At 37.6% G+C, this 18,056-nt stretch overlaps 4 protein-coding genes across 9 annotated transcripts; 2 read left to right on the plus strand and 2 right to left on the minus strand.

Annotated features, from left to right (window-relative positions):
• Window positions 1-439: 439 nt before the first annotated feature.
• LOC141898450 (serine/threonine-protein kinase PLK1-like) lies at window positions 440-10,035 on the plus strand. 3 transcript variants are annotated; one of them, XM_074784333.1, is made up of 13 exons: window positions 440-622; window positions 1,561-1,779; window positions 1,868-1,975; window positions 2,060-2,176; window positions 2,703-2,920; window positions 3,744-3,839; window positions 4,083-4,446; window positions 4,547-4,751; window positions 5,042-5,239; window positions 6,362-6,524; window positions 6,734-6,863; window positions 6,945-7,067; window positions 7,187-10,035. In XM_074784333.1, exons 2-13 carry the CDS (start codon window positions 1,600-1,602, stop codon window positions 7,397-7,399), a joined length of 2,115 nt encoding a protein of 704 aa, XP_074640434.1. In that variant the 5' UTR covers window positions 440-622; window positions 1,561-1,599; the 3' UTR covers window positions 7,400-10,035. The 3 variants fall into 3 exon arrangements, with proteins under 3 accessions (XP_074640434.1, XP_074640436.1, XP_074640435.1); XM_074784335.1 differs by having other exon boundaries at window positions 5,150-5,239; XM_074784334.1 differs by lacking the exon at window positions 440-622 and adding an exon at window positions 1,096-1,157.
• Window positions 10,036-10,196: 161 nt separating this feature from the next.
• On the plus strand, window positions 10,197-15,671 carry LOC141899859 (uncharacterized). The gene is made up of 9 exons (XM_074786439.1): window positions 10,197-10,747; window positions 11,038-11,332; window positions 12,770-12,961; window positions 13,083-13,241; window positions 13,372-13,562; window positions 13,857-14,000; window positions 14,102-14,249; window positions 14,948-15,109; window positions 15,241-15,671. The coding sequence occupies exons 1-9, from the start codon at window positions 10,652-10,654 to the stop codon at window positions 15,600-15,602; spliced, it is 1,749 nt and encodes a 582-aa protein (XP_074642540.1). The 5' UTR covers window positions 10,197-10,651; the 3' UTR covers window positions 15,603-15,671.
• A 46-nt stretch (window positions 15,672-15,717) lies between these two features.
• On the minus strand, window positions 15,718-17,430 carry LOC141898622 (mitochondrial fission process protein 1-like). Of its 4 annotated transcripts, none has more exons than XM_074784633.1 (6): window positions 17,347-17,430; window positions 17,137-17,190; window positions 16,872-17,054; window positions 16,505-16,652; window positions 16,280-16,407; window positions 15,718-16,195 (listed from the first exon to the last, which is right to left on the minus strand). In XM_074784633.1, exons 4-6 carry the CDS (start codon window positions 16,614-16,616, stop codon window positions 15,860-15,862), a joined length of 576 nt encoding a protein of 191 aa, XP_074640734.1. In that variant the 5' UTR covers window positions 16,617-16,652; window positions 16,872-17,054; window positions 17,137-17,190; window positions 17,347-17,430; the 3' UTR covers window positions 15,718-15,859. The 4 variants fall into 4 exon arrangements, with proteins under 4 accessions (XP_074640734.1, XP_074640735.1, XP_074640733.1 ...); XM_074784634.1 differs by having other exon boundaries at window positions 15,719-16,195; window positions 16,895-17,054; XM_074784632.1 differs by having other exon boundaries at window positions 15,719-16,195; window positions 16,879-17,054.
• Window positions 17,300-18,012, minus strand: LOC141898623 (macrophage migration inhibitory factor-like). Its single transcript, XM_074784636.1, has 3 exons — window positions 17,856-18,012; window positions 17,573-17,745; window positions 17,300-17,486 (listed from the first exon to the last, which is right to left on the minus strand). Exons 1-3 carry the CDS (start codon window positions 17,961-17,963, stop codon window positions 17,420-17,422), a joined length of 348 nt encoding a protein of 115 aa, XP_074640737.1. The 5' UTR covers window positions 17,964-18,012; the 3' UTR covers window positions 17,300-17,419.
• Between the last annotated feature and the right edge of the window lie 44 nt (window positions 18,013-18,056).

An 18,056-nucleotide genomic window follows, 5' to 3' on the forward strand; every position in this document is an offset into this window, starting at 1 on the left:
TGTTCTAGTTTGGAGTAATCAGGTAGTCTGATTACTCCGTGGTTCCTGAGTTTAAAAGCCGCGCGCCAGATTAAATGGGAGACAAAACCTATTGCCGTTAGATGTCGTCTGAATAAGCGTGCTACGCGACGTCAAAATGATATCGCAAACATAAATTAAATAGACCATATTCTGCGAATCCTGTATCATATGAAACTTTGGCGTAAGTTATTTCCTAATTTTGCGTCATCAAACATTAACAATAATTATCTTCCTGTTTCGAAATATTGAAGCAAAAATTATCTTTTCTCGTTATCCTTCCTAATTACTCTTACGGAAAAGTACGGAAATGCAGTTTTCCAAATAAGGAAATCCTCGTCTGATTTCGCGATACAAAGCACTTTACGCGTAAACTTTGCCGTCACCCTCTATGCGTTTTATTGTCATGTAAATACTCAATGGAACTGGGCCAGATTACAATGGGACTTCGTTCAGGTATTTCTGTCCAACCGTCTGTGGAGATCTATATGGAGCGACAGTAGCGCTGTCTGTATGTATATCAAGAGGATCGAGGCAACTAGCACGACAGAACAGCTGACAATAAATAGAATATGTATCATTACTGGAATTCACAACAACTGAGGTAGAGTTATGACATTATTTTCTGTTGTTTATTTATGTACATAGGTTTATCTTTAAAACAGGGATTTTCAATTGACGGGGGCCTGGGCGCGTGTGGTTTATTCACCCGACTATATCGAATTGATGTTACCATATATCGAACAGTAGTGTTGAGCACTTGCAGCATGCGGTTCCAGACGCCATGTCATTCGAACATAAATTACACATACACACATACGAATAGACCTGGTTGTTGTAGTTTTTGAATTCGAATTTACACTTTGTTTTTAATTATGTTATGTATTCGTGGTTCGAACCTTCAAAGTATCAAAAAGCGCTTGGCTTAGAATGACGCATGTCACTGTATTAGCTCATGTAATTAGGTCATGCAACAGCATTTTTCCGAAGATAAGTGAGTCAATACTGTGACTATGTCGGGTGTGCGATGGAACTAGTGTAAAAAATTACTGATTTTGTAACAGATTGATATTTCCGAGAAGCTGTGGAATTAGTTTTATTCATTGCGGAATCGCTGTCAGGAATATAGAATTTCACCCGTACGTTAAGGCTATACACAGGGACCAAATAAAAGGAACTAGTTCTTCAATAACCTTACTTCGAGACACCGTCGCGTGTAATGAATCAAAGACTTCTTTATCAAGTTTACGTCGTGCAATGTATATACGGCATTATCCGAGTCTCATTCTAGTAAATCACTACCCTTGCAATTATATAGAATCGCCCAACCCATAAATTCTTAATTTTTTTAATTTTTGTGCTGTTCTTTATTAAGACCAAGCCGAATGATGATTTCAACTGCTATCGGATCGCTTATTGATTTTCTTGTCCAACATTGTGTTACAGTAAACACTGATTGGAATTATATGCCCTACGTTGACATACGTCGTTATGTATATCATAGTTAAATGCTTGTACGATACATTTGATGTATATGTATAGGGTTTCCCGGTGTACAACGAAGAATACGTAATTTGCATTATGCTCCAAATAACGCCGAAAACGCTGGCATCACATGTAAAGGAAATGGCAGCAATGACAGTAATGAATGCTAAAGATAACAATGTTGCGAAGAACAATGCTAAGAATACCGAAAATCCGCATTATTATATGGAATTATCCACCAGAACCATTTACACACGCGGAAAACTGCTGGGAAAGGCATGTATCTAACAAATAACGAAAATCCTTTCTTTTTACACTGATAAGATAGATAATTGGTAATACTGTATGATTATCTTTTTTCCAGGGTGGATTTGCAAATTGTTATGAACTCACTGATTTAAACACGAAAAGAGTTTATGCTGGCAAGATAGTACCTAAGACCCGTATATCAAAACCACACCAAAGAGAAAAGGTAAATCAAACTTCTTAGCTAAGCCATGGTCTGAAATGTTTTCACGAAGACTTCTTTTGAATATTAATTTTTTGGCATTTCTAGATAACTCGAGAAATTGATCTTCATCGAAAGTTGAAGCACAAAAACATAGTTGAATTTCATAAATATTTCGAAGATGATGACAATGTCATTATACTATTAGAATATTGCAGCAGAAAGGTAGGTGTTTTATTAGAACCTTGTTTATAAGTGGAAGCTAAAATTTATGTAGAATATACTAATTTTTGGTGAAAGGCGTATATTTTGTGTAGAAAGAATAATGTGAATATCTATAGAAAAGTTTTATTGATGTGTTTATTCATCTGTAAGGCCTTTATACCTTTTCCATAGATATTCACATTTCCACATAGCCAACTTGACATGTAGTCTGCCTATCTATCGATTTGGCTTCTTTTTTCATAGAGAAATATTCACTGTTTGCACTTGTGTCACTTATATTTCGAGGAACCCCTTGTATCAAATTACTGCGCTTCTAGAGGAAACCTACTTGTTATTAACCCTTCAATGCTTGTTTGACGTACATATTTGCATTGAATCTCAATTCCCGGAAATCGTTGGAAAATTCGCTATTCGACACAATTTTTCGGGAGTTTTGTAGAATTTCTTTTCTAGGCTATCAAAGTATTTCTTTGAATCGGAATTCATTTCTGGCTGATTTTCTAGTTTTTGTGTGAAATAATTGCAGTCACTGGTACATGTTTTAAAACAAAGAAAAACCGTCACAGAGCCAGAAGTGAGGTACTACCTACGACACCTCATAGAAGGCTGTATGTACATACATAGTCACAACATCATTCACAGAGATCTGAAACTTGGTAATATGCTACTCAACGATGCCATGGAAATAAAGATTGCCGACTTCGGTCTGGCTACTCAGATGAACCACGTAGGAGATAAGAAAATGTAAGTCAACCAATACTATTAATACCTATTATTTGTGGAGCTCATCTCGGTAGCACAACAAACATTATTTGTCAACTAAATGAGCACTTTACCCCAAATAGATTAGCACGAATGTTTAAAAGTAAATGCATTTTCAGTACGATTGTCACCGATTCCGAGAATGGAATTTGCCTGGTCACATATTCTTCGGATGTGATACTACGCTACATTACACGTTCGACTTGTTTCAAGCAGGTTCAAACAGAGTTCACAGCTATATTTCCGTTTTAATTGTACTTTTACCTAATCATTCTATTCATATGTATGTGTTTACTCTAAGATCAGCACCGCAGAGTTTGCTGTTAGTAAATTCTTTTGATTTCCTTTACAATTTCACATACAAATATACACCATATATAGGCTTTGATATTGTAGGCCAAAGGTGTTGGAATGGAATGTATTCACTTTTCGTTTTTGATTTAGATTTCGCCCACTTATTCCAAGTGTATGTGACTCATCTTGTTGTGGTCCGAGTTTGGAATATCATATTTAGACAGTGATATAATCTTAGATCTACCCGTACATAAAACTGAAATCATGTTAGTCATTCATAGCATCTGTTCGTTTTCATTATGCTATATTTCATAATGTTTCGATTAATTCCATCTCGTGGGAATTACACACACAGAACCTGCATAAAACTCATTTTTTTATATCCTGATTTTTGTTCGTATATTCAAAAGGATATGACCTGAATGTGTATAGATAATCTGGGAAATAATAAACATAATAAACACAATAGGCGTAATCTGTTTATTTTCATGTATTCTAACACTTTTTATAGGACTGTCTGTGGTACCCCCAATTACATAGCACCTGAAGTATTACAAAAACGTGGTCACAGTTATGAGGCTGACATTTGGGCCATAGGCTGCACAATGTAAGTAAATACTTAGGCAGTTGTTATGAAATGGGGTTTTTCCTTTCTAGATAATGATTTTCTGCATATATTTGCATGATAAAAATAAAGTGATGACGTCCCCAAATGGGAACAGCAGTGGAAACGAATTCCCAGTATACTTTATGTATATTAGACAGTCAGCAGTTGAGATAATATAAACTTAATGAAACATGAGACGATTTTTGCCTTTTATATTTCATAATTATTTATATTTACTTGTAGGTTTGCGATGCTAGTCGGGAGACCACCCTTTGAAACCCCCACACTCAAAGAAACGTACCTACGGATAGCAACGAATAAGTTTTTCATTCCGAACCATATATCGCCATCGGCTAAATCGTTGATGAGAAAACTGCTGTCTCCTAATCCAGACATGCGGCCGAAATTACGGGATATTCTAAATCATGACTTTTTCAAAACCGGAATTAACCCGCTTGTGTTACCGGCCACATGTTGTAATAGCGCCCCCACGTGGCCACAATCTCCGACAAGGAATGGACTTGTTAAAAAGGAGACTACTTTCGGACCCGATACTGTTGTTACAACCGAGAATGTACTGAAGAGATCGGTAGCAGATGCAGCAAAGGTGATTAGGCCTTGTTTATTTTTTCAGTGGGAATTTTATCAGATTTAAAGAAATATTTATATCTGAAGAATGAATAATTTATGAATATTTATCTTTCAAGGATCACCTCAAACTGCCTGAAAACAACAACGTATCAAACAATCTTCCCAATGATATCAGTACACCTGCTAAATCGCCAACCAAAATGCTGAAACAGGCGACTGCCACCCTTTCGCCTATCAACGATGTATCCGAACAAGAGAATGTTTCTCCAAATCGGAACCTGCCTAGTAACCCGATCCAACAGAAGGAACATCATGAGAAAGGTAGTTAGGAATTATTCAATTTCTAGGTTATCATTTAATCCTTAATCCTTGGTCAATTTGCTTCTGCAAGTTGAACATTCCTTGGTATTCGTGGGAAGGTTATGTAGACAAATTTTTAATTAGATTTCAGTGCTATCATTTTGGAAAAGAAAATTTATATATAAGTGATATCATCTTATGTATGTATTTTGGGGTGGGGGAAAGCTACTGCAAAACTGCAAACAAGCCATCTAAAGAGTACATAACATGATAGTTGATATGGACTCGAATGTGGTCTTTGGTTTTCGCAGGAGGATTTGCTTCCGAATGTCTAGCACTGATTGGACTTAAAATAGACAAGGATGATAACCCACTGAAGAATTGTTGCCTTCCTTTATCAACCAAGCTTCATATTACAGACGAGCCCCAATATGAACAACCAGCAAAGATTGGAGTCGCGTCAACTCTCTGTCAAATACTGTCTTCTTGTTTAGAAGACATGCCCGATGGTAAGATGAAATGTATTATTTTTATGTTTTAATGCACCAATGGATTTGTACATATAACCGTGAAGCCACGCTGCATCGACGGAGGATTTAGATGCGCATATGACCGTGAGGGTCATAGTGTAGCTCTATTTCCTCTCTTTTGTGGACTGGTGAACTATAACAGCCTGCTTTTAACAATTTAACAAGTTTCATTTGTAGGATCTGACTATATAGCCGCAATCACACAAGCATTTTTGGGCCAGGCAAAAGCCTGTGCCAAATTAGGCACGTTCCTACAGGTGCCGAATGGGCCCATGCCTGTTTGGCCCACTCAAAAATGTTGGATAACCCCGAGCCAAATTTTAGCTGGGGTCAAACTATTGCGCTTGTGAATTGCAACTGGTTCCAGAAATGACTCTTATTAGGCACAGGCCTGATCCGTGCCAATTTGGCCCTGACCAAATCGCCTCCGTGAGATCGCGGCTTATTACTACATTAGAATAGTTATCTTACTTAAGGATTGAATCCAATTTTGCCTCAAGGCTCAGAATCAGGCTGGTTTAGCCACTGACAATTTACATTTCATTTATCTTTGGTTCTGTTTGACATTCATTGTTATAATACACGCGAGTATAGCCGATCCTCCAAATTAAACCGATATGAAGTGTATGACACCAACATAAATATCTTATCGTATACAGAATTCATATCGCTGACCCATTTACAAATTGCATACCTATGAAGTCCTGTTCAAAAATCTACTGTATAGATAAACATTGTAAATTAAAAACAAGATAAGATTTTATTGTCTCACGTTAAGTAATATATGTAGATAATGTTCATAAATTCATAAAAACTCCCGAGCTTTCATGATTTTGAAGGAACTAATTTTCCTGTTTGATCAGTCTAACTGGTTACATTTTTTGGTGGCAGTGATGGTGTGGTTGATTGCATTTAGTGAATAGGCTTTGCCGATAAAAATTAGTATGATAATTTGCTTTTATCAGAATGAGCGAATAGAATCTCAGGCTTAACGTTTGCATTACCTATACATTTATACTACACGCTTTGTTTCCAACAGTGCACTGCAATTCCTTTCAATACATTTAGATTTTAACTTAAAAACCTGTGAATAAATTGTAGAAGTGGATGTGAACCCTTCACCGACTGGAAGTGAAAAAGTACTGTGGATAATAAAATGGGTTGATTACTCGAATAAATATGGTTTCGGCTATCAATTGTCAAATAGGACAGTAGGAGTGTTATTCAACGAAGGGGACCGCATAGTATTGGGCTCAGATGGTCGGTAAGTTAAACTGTTGAAACCGAAGCTGATTAAAACCAAAAAAAATTCTCAAAGTTGACAATTTATTTATTTCCTGTTTAAGTTATCTTACAAATCTGGGGGTCACTTTGTTGGTGCTCATAAACAAAAGATATATCTAGAAAGATAAAGCTTCTTGTTAGATACAAGGACATATTCTATCCTACATATTCTATCTATTTATATTTCAGGTCCGTACAGTTCGTTGACGTGGCCAACAGGGCGGCTGCATTTTCGACAGAATTTCCTCCTCCTAATATGATAAAACGATCGAAATTAGTGACATATTTTGCCACATATATGGATGAAAACCTAATTCAAGTACGTATTACATACGTTTTCATTGGAAGCAAAAGACGTGATTATTTTCAACAAGCAACATAATGTAATTGAATATTACAGGGTGGCGAAGTTCCTGAAGAGGTGCAAGAAGTACCCGGGATCACATTGTCAAATACGTTCATGAAGAAATGGTTTCGAACAGAGAAGGCTATTGTTATGTACCTTAGTAATGGCATTCTGCAGGTAAATTCATGTTTAATGCATTTCTTGGTTAAGATGATTACTGTTAACCTGCAACGTCTGGTAATAAAAGTCAAAATTTGATAATAGATATCTTAGTTCATTTGATTTCATCATTCCAGGTAAATTTCTTCGATGACCACACAAAAATTATAGTGAATATGGACAAAGGAAAGGAACATATAGCGACGTTAATTGACGAGGAGCGAAAAGCCACTTCGTATCATCTGGAAGATATCCGCACTCAGGGATGTAGCATTTTCCTACGTGACAGACTGGAATATGCCAGGAACATGCTGCAAAATATTATTGACAGCGAAGGCGACGATGTTTAATTCTCATCCATAAACTTCGAGTACCGGTACATGTTTTAAGCAATCAGGGATTTCTAGAACTATCAAGTCGGTAGCCGGCCTTAAAGCATCGAAATCGTTGTTTCCAAGCGTATAACCCTGTGAAATAGAATGGCGTGCCTGTATGAAAATATACGTAAACTCATTTTGAATAACCAATATTCTCAGTCCATGAAAACGTTCAATATTTTCGAAGCGCCACAAATTCATCAAAGCCCCGAAAAAACCATGCAATGACAGTTTATGCCAAAGACTGAGTCAGGTGTACAATGACTGTGATCTTAGAATATTATACGATTATTCCAGTTAGTTTGATGATGATGAAATTATCTGGAAGTATATGATATTATTAACGATATATATTTGTTGTAAATATGATAATGATAATTATGAATGCGATTGGAAGTGAGTAGATGGGAGGGGTCTCTCCCACCTCACCGGATGAATATACTATAAGCCTAATATTACCTTATATTACATGTATGATATTAATTTTTTCGCTACGGACATCGAGTTGATTTCCAATTTTCGCCAGTAACGAAATTCCGAAGGCTGTCGTATTTCATTCATTTTGAAATTTCGAATAGAACTCGTTCATTTAAAACATGCTGCAATGTTCGTAATTTGCTGCTGATGTGAAACAATGTTCGTGATCAGACATCGATAAACCGATGTCTTCATCTCGTCTTTTTCAAATCTTCATTGATTTTCGAGAAAATCAGGTGTCTTAAGCTGCTGCAACTACAAGATCATTCTATATATTTCTTACTTTTATAGGATTATTTTCTCAACTTGAAATTATTCCCATTGTGAAAGATATTTTTCTCATTTAGAATATGCGCACATAAACGCTTATGCACTAAGAACGTGTGTTTTACGCGTCGGTTCATTGTATCAGTTACCTGCCGTCAGCCCTCAAGAATCCAGTAAAACAAAGCCGCTCTAATTGTACAGTAAACCCCACCTTAAGTAACTCGGACAAACCGGTACCGGTAAAATCAGTCCAAGGTAAGCAAAGTCCCCAGTTATGGATAGGAAAATGTGTTGGGAAGTCAGAAAGTTTTTAGTGTGGCTCAGTCAAGAGTCAGAGTAAGGCAAAAGGTTTACTGTACATGTATACATGTATTTTTATATATTGATCGCTACTGCTGTCAGCCGCTACTTCCCCAGGGGTTCAGTTGGTGTTGGATTATGCCCCTCGCTCTATGGTCTGCTTTCGTAATTAGATTCTACGTACGGTTTTGGGTTGTGATAGGATAATAGCTTAAACGAAGGCTCAGTCCCCTATTGGCCGATGGATCGTACGACCATAAGCCGCCTGATAATATTGACCACAACAGATTGATCCGCATAAGGTTCAATGCGATTAGCTCTAAAGCAACCCACTCGATAATGTAGTCAACACATAAAACTTTATGCAATATTGTTAGAGAAAATCATTGTTAAATGGAAATGACAACATTGAAAATGTTGGTATTCATTGCTGTGTTGCATATTCATGATTGTCAACTTATAATTCGTGTTGTTTATACATGTAAATTGTGTCTAAGAATATATTGTTTAATATTGTGAATGTGTGTATGGAAATTACGTTATACGGCAGGTAGATTTGAAATTTCATGTTTAGCCTACCTGGTGTACCGTTCCCGACTATGTTTGACCTAAATGTTAAGAAAGTATATGCCTAACTCATTCGTGTAAACAATAAGTCATTCCAATTAAAGATTTCGGCTTTTGAATAGCGCCTATATCTAGAGTAACTAAAATTAAAGCGCCCCAGTACACATTCCTAACGCAAACGTCTGTAAATTAGTTTTTGATGTGCAAATATGGATTTCACATATCAGTATTAATTATATCATAATTTCGATGCAGAAATTCTTTTTTCACTCGAGTTTTCATTCAGTTCGTAGTCTACTGTAATAAAGCGTCTTCCAAACTTATACCATTTCAGCTACATATTCATTCGTATTTTATTTCATTAAATTCCGTCAAAGATTACATAATTCCAAATTCACGCGTGGTTCTTTATTTCTGCACAATCGTACGTACGATAGGGATTTATCTAAGAGCCGAGAACGGTCAGGGAAGTGGGTGGTTTATACTCTCCCCACCTCCGCGAAATGGTGCTCATAGAAAGAGCAAAATATGTCGCAGATAATCATATATCTATGTATTTTAAGCATAATATCCGTTTTGTTGACGTGGCCATGTAACAGCCTCGACAAATATGTACTTGTATTATATTTTCATAGTTTGAAATCGAGATAATTTACTTGAATTAGATACATGTATATTTTAAATCCAAGAAATCTTATTATGTATGTTACAAGATACGATTTATAACAAAGCAGTAAATTTGTTTATTTTGATCAACAAAAAATCCCTGTTGGTTATTCGATTACGTTTGCGTGGCTGGGTAAGCCAAGTTGATTTTTCGTTTTAGAAAAAGATCCATCAGATCATAACTTGTAATGGATGCAAGATGCGCTTAATTTAACAATTTATTCATTGCAGCAACACTGTTCGTTTAAGTGAATGTAATTATTATGTTATCGTGTTTATAAAATATTTTCTCGGTTTTTTCATTGCTTGAATTTTTGTACAGAGAATAAATTTCGATATTTCATTAATTTAGATCGATCGTTCTGTTTAAGTTAATCGTCGTTTATTCTCATTTCGTCATCATCAGACAGGGTTCTTTATTATAAGGGTTTTTGTAAGTCTTAGAAAGTTTTGGAAAAATTGGAATTTTTTCCCTGGCCCTGGAAAAGCTACGGATTTTTTTTCTCCATGGCTATGAAAAGGTATGGAAAATCAGGAAAATGGTCTGAAATAAAACCGTCCTTTTATTTTGAACCTTTGGCTATATGCCTAAATGTCTTACTAAACATTTGATAACAAACTTTTTGAAAACACTTCGTCGATGGTATTGATAAGTGGCACTTATTTACTTCGAATGGGCCTACATTGCCAGTCCTTTGGCGATGTGTAACTTAGGGGTATGGAAAATTCATAACCTGGGTATGGAAAATAAAATGGGGCAACCCTTAAGAACCCCAATCGGATGAAAAATGCATAAATTGGTCATCATTGTCCCAATGATATTTGTTTACTTCTATTACGCACAGAAATAATGATTGGACGATTATCACCAATTACACGGTACACAACAAGCATCGGTACACGTCATGCTTGTTTTCTACATTGCTTGACGTGATATCTACTGGCACCATGTCCACCAGTGAATTGAGTTGCCTTTGTTTGATTTTGTGTGTAATAAGCTCGAACGCCCAGGTGGCTCGGGGACCTCCCGGCGATGGCCCAGGGGTAAGTATATCATACCTATAACATTCCATTGTGGCGTCATTTTAGGCCCCCTATACCCTCGCCGAAATGTCGAATAGACTGTTATTCCAGATGTTATACTACCAGAAATCTTTTTTGTGGATTTGTTTATTCATGGAATATATATGACAGGAATTCACGGGGGCACTTTCGAGGAAAAGGGCATTTTTTCAATCACCACTGTACTTTGGAATACATGGAATACAGTCTGGATCCGCGCCTGGTGATCATCGAGGAATAGCTAAAATTTGATATAAGATTTTGTTTCTCAGGGAAACAGCTGCCCATCAACCGTCGGAAGGGCGCCGGCCAATTTACCAAAACTTGGAGGGAATTGGGCTAATCTGATGGTCGATAACCGCTTTGAATGTGATGGTAAGGTGGTAGCCTGGGAGTATTACAGGGGTTATGCTGGATCCGAGGCATTCGTAGGCGTGTGGAGACCAACTTCATCTACCAAGGTTTACACTCTAATTGGAAAAACTAAACTCCCGAGAGCTTCGATTGGTAAAAAACTAGTAGATATTTCTGATCAGCCGATAACCGTTAAGGAAGGGGATTTTATTGGTGAGATATCGAATTTACCGTCAAATCTTTCCTTCGTTAATGTGATGAAATCCAGTAAAGATTAGTTTCTTCTATTTAAAGGTATTCATTATTCTAGTTCGATATCGAACGCCGCAATAAGCAACGCTTTAAGTAACGATTTGCCGAATAATGAATTACACGATACTGTCAACGCTGGAATATTTGATGAAAGTATGAACAATGGGCAAAATGTCGACTTTTCCAGATGGCCTATAGTCAAAAGGACATACGCCATCCAAGCAATAATGGATGGTAAATCTTTTTCTGTGATTTTACATTTCAAGGCACATTCCGTAGCTATTTGTGTATATAAATTCATTTTGTTGTTTGATCATGCTCTAAACTTCGGGATGAAAAACGTGAACTGAAGCAATGCCTTTTCACGAATGTCAATGTTTTGAACTGTGACAATTTGAATCTTAGGTTTCGATGATTTCTTTTATAGATAAAGAAGAAACAACTGGGGAATCGATTACTACTTCTTGTCCATCTGGACAGTGCCCACCAGGAGAAGTGGGACCTCCAGGCTTCATTCCATAAACAGACTCTGTCATGGACATTTTCTTGTTTGCTTAGATTTATGTGCGCTGAAATAAATCGGACCTTCCAACAATCTGATGTTCTGTATTTTTGTTGAACGCGAGGGCGGCTTTCCATCGACAAATTCGACCATTGCAATTGTAATTAGACGAAAACTCATTTTCCTCCCTGTAATGGCCAATAATTACGGTCCAATCATCTAGGTTAATGATAAATACAGTTATTCTGTTTTATAAATGCATATTACATCCCATCAATAAGTACCCGCTCGTTCAGCGCTATCAGCCATTCAAGCGGGGAAAGCTGCTGGAAAATGAAAGCCCCTGAATTCATTTGCTTCGTTTTGACTTTTTGTGTCCTATGCTGTAACGGGCAACAGCCTCGTGGTCCACCGGGTGATGGACCAGGGGTAAGTATATATACTAAATCTTGTGATTATCGAGGTGTGTGATTTGTATCAATTCAGTGATATATACATGTACACGTATTTCATTCTTCAGGAAAACAACTGCCCATCAACTGTCGGAAGGGCGCCGACCAATTTACCAAAACTTGGCGAGAATTGGGCCAATCTGATGGTCGATAACCGTTTTAAATGTGATGGTAAGGTGGTAGCTTGGGAGTATTACAGGGGTTATGCTGGATCTGAGGCATTCGTAGGCGTGTGGAGACCAACTTCATCTACTAAGGTTTACACTTTAATTAGAAAAACTAAACTTCCGAGAGCTTCCATTGGTAAAAAACTAGTAGATATTTCTAATCAACCGATAACCGTTAAAGAAGGGGATTTTATTGGTGAGATATCGAATTTACCGTCAAATCTTTCCTTCGGTAATGTGATGAAATCCAGTAAAGATTAGTTTCTTCTATTTAAAGGTATTCATTATTCTAGATCGATATCGAACGCCGCAATAAGCAACGCTTTAAGTTACGATTTGCCGAATAATGAATTACACGATACTGTCAACGCTGGAATATTTGATGAAAGTATGAACAATGGGCAAGATGTCGACTTTTCCAGATGGCCTATAGTCAAAAGGACATACGCCATCCAAGCAATAATGGAACGTAAATATCTGACTATTATTCTTTTTTAAATCTTTCATACCATCACGTACACGATTGGTATAGTATCATTATCTGATAGAGTCAGAAATCGTGATACCCATCGCATTTTACCATTACGTAGCGCAACAACCTGATGTAACAACAACGACTGAAGTACCTACGAGTACTGGACGACCATCGACGGATGGACCTGAAACGGTCTCGACAGAAAAACCAGACGGAGGAAGCGGCATTACTACGACTGATGGGTCTGATAAACCGATATCTTTACCGGTCCCAGGTAGAGTTATTTCCATATTACGGGGAACCTTTTGGTCGAATTTTCTTTCTTCAATTTTGTAGTATGGAGGCCCTATTGTTTGATAAAGAGCAACGTTATTTGCACAATACTTATTATATTCGTATTACAGTTCCGGTGAATACGAACTGTGGAGTAGAAAACGGTCAAGTCAACGATCTTCAAATGTCAGCATCTAGTTATACACCACATTGTCCAGCCTCAAACGGACGCTTGCATAAACTTACGCCACCAATTGAAGGGCACTTATGTCACGCCTGGTGCGCTGCACCGAATGTGATAGACCCAAAACCGTGGCTTCAGGTACCTGCGACGAAAGAAGGAACTATAGCCGCGATCACACGGAGACGATTTGGCTCGGGCCAAATTGGTACGGATTAGGCTCGGGCCAAATTTGGCGCTTGCCTAATTAGAGAGCGCGTTCACACGCAAACCATTCACTCGATACTAAACAATGCTCAAACAAAGCCAAGTGGATCATTTCCGGTGCCAGTTGCAATTCAAACGCAATCATTTGTCTGGTGCTAAAAATGCTCGTGTGATCACGGCTTATGGCCTACGGCTGTGACAGTTTTTATTCATTATCACTTTTTACAGATCGATTTAGGTACAAATGCAGCTCGAGGTGGAATTGTAATCCAAGGAAGGGGAGATACCGACTCCCGAGTAGAAAAATTCGCTTTGAAATTCAGCGCTGATGCGAGATCCTGGAGCGTTTATTCGTCCGACGGAAATGTGAAGGCGAGTATATTACAAATTAAACCATAATGTGTACATATATATTACCTAATATTTTTACAAACATATGATTTTTTTTTTAATGTAAACTATATATAATACAGATGTTCCAGCATATGGCGAATGATGGCAACGAAATAACGAAAATCAGAACTGTGCGAATTCCGTATCGATATATTCGCTTCTATCCGACCAAATGGACCCCCTCAAATAGACCTCCGTGTATGAGAGTTGAGGTATTGGGATGCGATGGTAACTGAATTAATTCAAACTTTAAGTCCACGAGCATGCAGGTCAATATTCAAATTTCAGTCAACACAATCTAAGAAAAAGTTGGGAAGTTGATCAGTTTCCATTATAACGGCTAGTATATACTGCCTATATTCTGTCCCATGGGCGTCCTCGGGATTTTTTTTAGGGGGGTTCGTTTTTAGGAATAGAGCTGGAATAGGTCTGCTGGGGGGTCCTCCCCAGAAAAATTTTTGAAAATTTCGTGCAAGTAGGCGCGTTCTGGTGCAATCTGAGGCCGATAGGTAAACTGGTTCCCGTTTACTTTGCATGTATCAATTATTATTTTGCTAATTTAGCAGATGCAGACCATGTGCTGACGTTCGACGACGTTTGAAAATTCAAAAAAGGGGTTCGTTCGAACTACCGAACCCCCTAGGGACGCCCATGTGTCCATGTCGTATAATGAAAATGTATAAAATCCCACACTCAGAGAAGAAAAGCTATTTCGAATATCCTAATAATCAACTTCTAGTCGATCAACGTCGAACATAAATCAATAACTAATGGAAACTTTTCTGAATCTTTTTTCTGAGTGTGGATTTTCTATATGAGACAGTTTCTCTTTTATCAAGTTATCTTTTACCCGAAAAGGTACATTTTTTCTTGGGGGCAGAAAAAAAGATGCCACACAAAATCATTGAAATGTAGTTGGTTTTCAGATACTGCAGAGTGTAAGAATACGGATGCGAATTGTGAGGAATATGTGAAAACTGGCGAGTGCTTCCGCAATTATGCCTTCATGAACAAGTATTGCGCGAAGTCTTGTGGATTCTGCTCAACTCACGAGGAGGAAACAGTGACCAAGCCAACGGGTCCGCCAGGTATTATCTTTATATATACACGATGTATTGAATATCTAATTCTAATTCGATAGTCGAATGTTAACAGAACTTGCGGTGTCCCGTCAAAATGTCCATGTCCAATTACCTATAAAATCCGTTGTTGCTTTCAGTAGTGGGACCAACGACGGTGCGTCCAATCTGTTTATCGTTAGCATGTCCACCATCTATCAGAATCACCGAGATTCCGCAACCGCCAGGCTTCGATACTCCGGCAAGCGACAATATCGCCAACGATATAGCATTTCCCGATTGTCTGGACAACGCTGACGATTGTCAGGGCTGGGCCGCACAAGGCGAATGCGAGATTAATGTCGAATGGATGAAAACGAACTGCAAGCGAACGTGTGGTTATTGTGGATGTATTGATGAACTGCAAAGCTGCAAATATTGGTTGCTTCAAGATGAATGTAATAAAAACCATGCGTATATGAAAATGAATTGTCGGAAGTCGTGCAATACATGCTCGGTATAGAAGAATCAATTGATACATGTACGTATGAAATTCCGTATTACAATTATAACTTCGCCTTCATGTGACGATCGTGGAAAATAAATAACACTGTATATCAAATGAATTGTTCGAATTATTTGTTTATTGAAAAAGATCAACAAACTACAAGCAATCATAAAACAATATAAAACAAAAATACTAAATGTACTTGTGATATATCTACGGTACCTATCTTGAGGTATTTATGAAAATGTTCGGACTCTAAAAAATATCCTAATTCAATCATTGCGAGTATGATGAACTAAACCCTCTTCATCTTTTCCTAGTTTCGGTTTATATAGCTTTCTTATGGTTTCGTTCATTATATAATCGACCGATCGGTCAATCGGTTTAATTATAAACGGAATAGAACCTAAACCGATGGCGGTCGTTGTCCATTTCTGCGCAGCCGCTGGAAGAATTTTCGTTTTTCTGAACACAAACAAACTAAAAGCACAAATTCTGTTTATGGTGAAACCTGGTATAATGACCGATGCCAAGCCCTGCCACATCATGGTATCCCCAACTGCTCTGACAATTTTTCTCGTACGAATTTGATTTGACGGCCAATCTTCCTAAATGAATATACATGTAGAAATTGAATCAGATGTGCAACGATATTATTCATAAAACGGATGCGCCAATATCGATATTTATACCTGTGCGGCATGATACCCTTTATGGGCCGAATCAGCTACTACATAACCGCTGGCAACAGCATAACTAGCTCTGACAGCGGCGAGAGGGATCAATGCGCGGAATGCTTCACCGACTTCATTGGCATAACCTGCAGTTCCGAATGAAATCCAAAAGTATTTCGACCATCAACTTCAATCAATTTATTATCATCATTTTTCAAATAACAAACGAATGAATCGCCGTACCTAAATAGCGTACAGGTGTATGTTTGAAAACATCATGACATTCCTTATGCGAAGATTCCACACTGATCATTTCAACTTTCGATGGTAAAATACCGCTTGTTTTTTCTGTCATTGCGATAATTCTACCAGTGTACTACATGGAAATATTCTAAAGAAAAAGTATGGAAAATTTGAAAACGTGTAGTAAACAGATCTAAACTGTATAAAATATGCATAATTTCATTTTCAAAACCTTGCCCCGCAACCGTCCGCATTTATTATTTTTTAAATTCATTTATTGGAAATAAAATTATTATTATTATCAATCTTCAACAGAATATTTCGTCATGAAGAGGTTTTGAGGTTTAGAAATGAATTAATAGACTACATTTTACAGTATAAAAACATAACATTTGCACTTCGAATAGCCCGCGTTATTCACGCCGCGCCAATTAGCCCGCGTAAATGTAGCCAATCACAATCGGTTGCTACAAGCGCCAGTGTAAATAGCCAATCAGGTGCTGTCGGGCCATAGCGATGTGGATCTTGGCATCTCTTCTCTTCTCGATATCTATAATACGTAAGCGTGCACCATCTGTTTAAAAACCTGGGAGATGTGGATATTTTTCGTGGACATCGTTAATTTTACTCACCTAAGATTCGCCGCACGCGACCCACGGCTGCACGATGCCTTGCAAGCTCACGACCTTTAATAGAAAGGTTATCTATAACACCACTCACGATGATATGGCGAACTAAACATTGGGTTCGAACCCCTACTCATAAAATCGAAGCGTAAAAACGCGAAACAGTAAATTGTCATTAAAGTAGAGTTTATTGTAAAATGCAATATAAAGCCATACATTATATTATAGGAATTCGTTCAAATAATCAAGCACTTGAAGCCTGCTACTTCTATAGCCTGACACTGCTTGTTTAACCAAATAATCCACCATTATTGCCAACCTCATGTCTTGGGCGGTCATGAAAATTCACATAAATTCTGAAAAATGAAACCAACATTGTTTTGTATAGAATCTCGCAATAATTCGGCTCGACTTCGACTCTTCCCAAAAATGCAAAAATTACCGTGTAGGACTTATGCCAAGGGCATTGTGCACAGCTTCAGTCAGTTCTGGGCAATATCGTCTATTTTCATCAGCGCTAATCTTTCCAATGGATTCCAGAGACATAACCGCACAAGGATCAGTTGATCCACCAAAAGTCATCCGTTGACCACTATTCAAATGGATGCAAACATACTATAATAAAGAGTAAAATAAAGATCATGATTACAGATATTGATTGAATAGAAAGTAAAAATTGGATTGTCATATTTTCAAATTAGTATGAAAATTAGAAAACATCTAACCCTTTTGTCTTTTCCCACTAATCTTGCTACCAGGTCAGTCAATGTAACCAGAAATCCATCTGGAACAGCGTCGTTAGCTACATTAGTGTCAATCCGTAACGTCGGCATTTTGCTGGGCGTGTATCAAATGACGATAAGTTGTTGGGTTCGAATCCCAAATGCGATTACTAAGCAAGCATATAAAGTGGATAAGGTGTAAGG

This window comes from Tubulanus polymorphus, chromosome 2 (genome assembly GCF_964204645.1).
Source record: "Tubulanus polymorphus chromosome 2, tnTubPoly1.2, whole genome shotgun sequence".
Taxonomy (NCBI): Eukaryota; Metazoa; Nemertea; class Palaeonemertea; order Tubulaniformes; family Tubulanidae; genus Tubulanus; species Tubulanus polymorphus.